At 33.3% G+C, this 6,869-nt stretch overlaps 1 protein-coding gene across 4 annotated transcripts in view; it reads left to right on the forward strand.

The window, feature by feature from the left end:
- PPP2R3A (protein phosphatase 2 regulatory subunit B''alpha) overlaps positions 1-6,647 on the forward strand; it is a 30,944-nt gene extending 24,297 nt beyond the window's left edge. For all 4 annotated transcript variants that reach the window (XM_026701340.2, XM_087933061.1, XM_087933060.1 and 1 more), the window contains 2 exons: positions 2,598-2,704; positions 4,144-6,647. In XM_026701340.2, the coding sequence (XP_026557125.2) occupies positions 2,598-2,704; positions 4,144-4,240 (204 nt within the window). In that variant the 3' untranslated portion in view covers positions 4,241-6,647. The remainder of the gene's footprint in view (positions 1-2,597; positions 2,705-4,143) is intronic.
- Positions 6,648-6,869: the final 222 nt, after the last annotated feature.

Here is a 6,869-nt window from a genome sequence, read left to right on the forward strand (position 1 = left end):
AGCAGCTCTACTTCAAAGTAATGATTACTTAAAGGAAAAACTAGAACATTATAGAGAAAAGTAACAAGAACACTTATCTAATTGAGCAGGAATGGCTAGTAGTATAAATTCCATGACAATGTCTGCAGATGAACATTAAGGCAAGTGCACATTGCGTTATACTCTTATGACCCAGAGCAAATTAGCCATCACACTGTACCCTGGCATACATTTCTGCACCTCTTACTAAACTGATATTATTATATCTGATTGCTTAATCTCATTAGTGGTAAAGCCTGAGCCTACTGCCGTTAGTGACAATTTGGGGTAGTTATCATTTACTGAAGGTGAAATCGATGTTCCTAACAGGCTCTTTATTTAAAAGTTTTGGTGGTGTTTTGCTCTGATATACATGTTGGATCTGTACCGTACTGCAAAAAAACAGATATTACATTTCATTTTAACACTTAAATTCCTTGGTGGAAGAGAGGCAGGATGGAGGAAGAGGAAGTACTGAATTTAGTGATTGATATATCTGTTCTCAAAGTTTTGGGATGAAACCAACATTGATTACTGGAATTGCAACCTTTTGGATTGTTTGTGAAATGGCTTGTAGAGTCTGATCTGTATTGCTTTCAGTTATGCTTCATGGTCAGCCTCCTCTTACTAGGACAAGGTGGAAAATCACAAAGCTTCACAGCTTAGCTTCTGTCCAAGGCTAAACTGTGTAGACAATTCAGTTAGATGAGAATTTTATTGCCAGCAAGAGCGAAGAATGCAACCATACAGAACACTACTGGCCATCGGTGAGGGTACAAATGCCCACAGTAGTATAAATGCATGGAATTGTGCTTGGTGGACTTGAAACTGAGTAGCTGTCATATATTTACATAAATTCTATATATAGGTCAAAAACTATTCCATCCTCAACTCTCATGCTCATTTAGATTCTGAGTGACTTTAGATATGAGAGATTGGGGATAAAACACATTGAATGAGTCAATTGGTAGCTTATTTCATAAATAGCAACTCAATGCAAATGAGGGGAAATCTGACTGATTATACTCCTTAACTACAAATGAGACTGGGAAATTCATTTTAATTTCCAAGAGTCTGTATTTATCCCAGACAAGCATTACAAGATATCTTACTGAAATATATGTAGATTTTGTTTCCTCAGTCTTGTGTACCTACCACATTGGGCTAATTATTCTATCTCAGCCAAATTACATCACATGGTGGTAGTTATAGGGAAAAACAGGATGAGAGGGTAATATATATATGTGACATGTTACATGCTATTACTTACACCTATGTGTGCACACATTTTTTCTGTGCATTTTTTTAAACGTCTTGTTTAGTTTTGGGAGTTTGTATTTTAATGTTGAATATAAAATTAAAAATTAAAAAAGACATTTTTTTTCTTAGACTGAGTTCCTGTAATGAAGATAGTAAGATATGCAATCATTAATCATGACCAGAGGGTTTTCTGTTGTGAAATGTAGAATAACAACCAAACAATACCATTTTCTGTTAATATTTGTTAATATTAAACCAATGCTTAAATCATGTTTCCAGATTTCAGTTACTGTTGACTGAAACCATAACCCCTTGGCTTTGGGCAAGTTAATATGGTTAAGGAGCCATATGAGGTTGATGAAAAGGTAGCAGTATGTTTGTGTAGGTGTATGCATATCTAATAAATGATTTAATGTGTTATGTAAACATTCAAAATTGTTTCAGTTTGAAAGGATGGCAAGATCAGAAATACTCTGCAACCTTTTCCTTAAGTCAAAGATTAAATCTTTGAAACAACTCCTGTATCATGACTAAACTAATTTTTAAAATATACTAATGAAGAATCTAAAGTCTCTCTTCCTTAATATTTTTAAATATAAATAATTTCAATACTTTGCATTTTCTTGAATAGGTAGCCTTCAACTTACATTGTGACCAGCATTGTTGTCACTAAGCAAGATAGTCATAAAGTTACGTGATTGTGTCCTTACTGACATCAGTCCTGGTTGTCATTATTAAGTGAGGTCTTCTCATGACTGTGACTTCCAACTTCGTGAAGGCTTCCCCATTAACTCCTTATGTAAAGCCAGTAAGGAACTTGAAAATTGTGATTCTATGACTGTGGCTCACTGCCATGTAATCACCACCCTGGCATTAAGCACACAGATCATTATCACTTAATTCTGGGGATGCTAGCACTGTTGGAAATCTGAGGACAGATCATAGGTCTCCCTTGTTCAATACTGTCATAACTTTGGTTGCGGAACAAATTGACCCCAAGGACTACCTGTACCTGTGGGACTGATTGTTTAGCTGAAATGAATTAAGACACTCTGGATTGACTTATCTAAATTTGAGATACATACAAACATGATCGTTAAGCTTTAATTATTTTGTATACCTGATTAGGAACTTACCATGATATTTGCAGGATATTTCATTTATAGATAATTACCAAAAAGTATGCAATTAATCTTCTTTAAATGCTTACTAATAGTTTATTACACTATTTATTGCAGATACTTACAATTATGCAGGGTCATAATCTTTAAAAGACTTGTTGCATTTTATCTGTTTCTTTCTATTCCATTTTTATCTAGGATGTTGAAAATGATAGTCCAGAACCCTCTGATTGGGACAGATATGCTGCTGAGGAATATGAAATTCTTGTAGCTGAGGAGTCTGGCAGTGTACAGTTACAAGAAGGGTGAGCAAAATCATCTTAAAATTGCTGTTCCGAGTGCTGAAACTCATTACTGAAACTAGCAGTGTTTTGAAATAAAGTTAAATTGACAAACCATGTTAAAAGAAAAAAAATGTTACTCAGAGTCAAAATCAAATGGCTAATTAAAGATCTCTAGAGTGGTAAGATGAAAAAAGAAACCCAACCTCGCAACCTTATTCCTTAGACCTTGCAAAACACATACAATCCTTACCATTCCAGAATCAATAGGAGTCCCTGGAAGTTATTTTGAATGCAGTGTGCGAAATTATGAACCAGTCTTATGACCAAAATAAATAATTTCATCTTGATGTTTGCAATAGGATGGAAATATAAGAACAAAATCCTGATGAAGTTAAACAAGAAACAGATTAAATGAGAGGCTCAGATCAAGAGACTTGATATTTTAGAGGCCCTGATCTCAATCCACATTAGAAAAAAGGACTGTCCTGTTTGTAACTAAACTTGGAATGCTATGAGTTTTTGGTAGTGCCTTGCCTAACTTGGCTGATTTCAAAATGTTAAGCGTGGTTTGATCTGCTTATTAATTTAATGCCAGACTGTAAAGTTGAAAAAACATCCTGGAACTGGGTCACCATGAGGAAGCTCAGCCTTAATTTACAGACTAATTTTGGTAAGCTTGAATGAAAATAGGCAGTATTTCAAAGTAGTGTAGTCATTTTGAAAGCACCCCGTTTGTTATCAACCAAACGTATTTTTCTTCTCCAGCACTCTTATTAGACACTTCGTTATGTCATGCTTATTCTAGAAACCAGATAATAATCTGTGTTTTGGGAATTTGCATATTCTCCTTCTCCAATCCTATACTAATAAGGAATGACACTTGCATGCACTTCTAGGATCACTTACATATGTGGAAAAAGCTCAGATGCTAGTTTATCTCAGGTGCATAAAGGAACTATCTTCAAAAGTTGTGTGCCTCTTCATGTGTCATTTGAACCCAACACTTATGAGGGAGATGGGCAATTAAAAAGTTTGATAACCAAACAAAGAGACTACCCCTCCCAAATCAGTCATTTGGGAAGTGGTTTTCCTTATTAATTTTGCAAAACTTATACTGTGTCACTTTAAATGTGCAAGTAAGGGCATGCACAAAAAGTATAAGGAGAAAATGGCTAAATGGTGAAGAAAATGGCTACAAAAAAATTTGCAATTTTTACAGTTGAATGTTATAAATTATCATAGCATGTGTCTTGAACTATCCTCATATGAATCCTTTACTTACACTCAACTGTATTTACCAGTTCTCCTATTTAGTAATTCAGATTTGCTTTGTCTTTATGTTTCATAGGGCTATGTTTTATATTATATTTGTCTTTATATTTTCTAAAATTAGTGTCATTTGAATATTAGAAATTGAGTCATACCATTTTAGTGTTAATCTTTTTATTCATTTCTTGTAGTTCCTTTGAAGATGATTATGAAACAGATGAATTCTTATCTATGTCTGAAATTGGAGAAAAGTCAGATAATTTAGTTATTTCGCATCTTTCAGCGTAAGAATGGAGATTTGCCCTCAAAGTCTACCATTATTAAACACAAGACTTCAGTTCTTACATTTGAGGAAACAATAATGTTATTTGATAAAGTACCAACATCTGAAACAAAAACATAATTATGCAAGATATATTATTTGTTTCTCTAATGTGATAATTTTCCTAACTATTGGGGTATACATAGAATTTGTGCAGACATTCATGGAACCTGTAAAGAAACAACAAAGACTGGATAAAGGTGAACAGCTTCATATTTATATATAAAAAAAGAATTAAAAACAATCAATAAATACTTGAGGATTTTTTTCTATTTTGGATTATTCCTCCTCCCTTTCTTATTTAGATGCTATGTTCAGCTTCTTTCTTGTATTACAATATAATTGTATACTAATATTCAGTTTTTTGATGTATCAGAAGTAACTGACAATTTCTAGATTATTTCTAGCTGACTTCAGATATTTATATGCATTATAGAATACTGAATGATAATAATATGGAATTTTCAAGAGTTTATTTAAATCTAGTATCAAATTCATGTTTCTTTGGTTTAAAGTATAATATAGAAAAGAGATGGCCCGTTTGTTTTCATAGTTGTTCTTCATGGGGATTTTGGGGGATGTAATTTTACTAGAATTCTTCTCAAAAAGCATTAATGCTTTAATAAATGAACAATCCCCCTCCATAAAAGAGAAATTGGAATATGTTTTCCAAACTTAAATCAAAGAAGTGAATGACCTAAAATTTATAGCTGATAGCAAAGCCCTATCAAATTAAAGTATTTTAAATTGAAGTGTAGAAAATGAAAATCAATTGACAAAATGCGTACAAAACTCTTCCAAAAATAAAAAAAATCAGGTAAAAAAATTAACATTTACAAAATAGGTCCTGGAAGATGCAGGCAATATATCTTATTCCCTTACCCATTATTTTGAATCTTGTTCTTAAAAAAAAATAAGCTAAAAGGTAATCCTCATTTGTATAAAGGAAACATTTACAATAAATTCTTTAAATGGTTCTTAGTGGTATAAAATTGGCTCCCTCTCATGAGGCAGTATATTCCTCTCAGTGAAGGTCTTCAAATGAAGACTGTATGCCCACCTGTTGAAAATGTTTTAGCAAATCCAGCAGTGAGTAGGAGATTGGACTTTCAATCAGAGGTGTTTTCATTTTATGATTCTGTGATAAAACAATGCCATAGTGACAACAGATACAATCTGTTTAGAAGTGATAATGAAGTGGTAGAAAGCGTCTGCCTTTTAGGGTGAACATTAAAGAAACAAGCAATCAAGGAATACAGTCTAGCACTTAGTAGCCATGAAGACCTTAAAAAGATACTTAGATGCTAGGATGTGTGCATACCTACAGGGATCAGAATAGTGCAGGTAATCATATTTCTGTGACATTTTTCTGGAAGTGAAAATTGTAATTTGAAATCAGACTAGTAAAGAGCATTGCTTCTTTTGAACTTTTGTGTTGGATAAGACTTGTTAGAATACCATGGACAGTCAGGAAAACAAACAACAAATGGATTATGAAACAATTGAAACCCATAATTCTCACCTGAGGTACAACTGAGTAGGTTCAAACTATTCTACTTCAAATGCATCACTGAAAGACCTAGCTCTCTAGAGAAGATGAAAATGCTGTGAACGATGGAAGGAAATGAAATACCAGCAGCAAGATGGATGAATTTAGTTACAGTAGTGATAGGTGCATTATTGGAAGACCTGAAGAAGCAGGTTAGGGACAGATCATCATGGAAAAATCTATATCGTCTCCAAGAGTTGACAAAAACTTGCTGGTGTATAATCATCCAATCAATCAATCAGCATACGCTAACATTACAAGCAACGAACAGAATACTGTAGTTTAATACTGCATATAAGCAAATGTTCCTGATGATGAAATGATTCAGTTCAGGAACCGAGAAAATAGTCTACAACAAACACACTTTAAGTGGTATTATATGTGAATTGCAAATGAGAAGACTTTTTGTGAAAATACCTTTTTGTTCAGTCCTACAGGTTAATTTTTTAATGGATGTTTTTCTAAGGCACCTGGTTCACCACCACCAAAAATCTATATGAACATGGCTGTCTGAAAATGCTTCTGCAGCAGATTTTAGTGCCAATGTGTATAAGGATTTTTCTGTGTTCTGAAGGGATTGGTGATAAATTTTTGTCCATTTCTCATGTGGTGATAGAACAGCTTAAACTCAATTTCCTTTGAAAGACATGTTTTGCATTCATCTTTAAAGTACTGTTTTAATTTAAGTGATTGAATATGAGCATACTTTGGGCAAATTGAACAAGTTAGGAATTACAATGTTCAATTCCTAAGTGCTTAGCTTATTTCTGATAACACAATACTAATAATTGTGCATTGTAAAAATACACTAAAAGATTTTATTTTTCCTATGTGTGTGTGTATCCTTGAATATATATCTTGGGAATTCTGGGTAGAAAGATGATGATGATACTGTAGTAGCAGAATTATAGTCAGTCTAACATATCATTTACAGTTTAATTTGCATGCTAAAGATTTGAAGTAAGTTGGGCTTGAGGGTTCCCTTTTAATGCCATCAGACAACTATGAAATATCTACAGTAACAATGTGTTAAGAGTTGATATTAG

This window comes from Pseudonaja textilis, chromosome 4 (assembly GCF_049901715.1).
Source record: "Pseudonaja textilis isolate UNSWEBS1 chromosome 4, rPseTex1.2, whole genome shotgun sequence".
Lineage (NCBI taxonomy): Eukaryota > Metazoa > Chordata > Lepidosauria > Squamata > Elapidae > Pseudonaja > Pseudonaja textilis.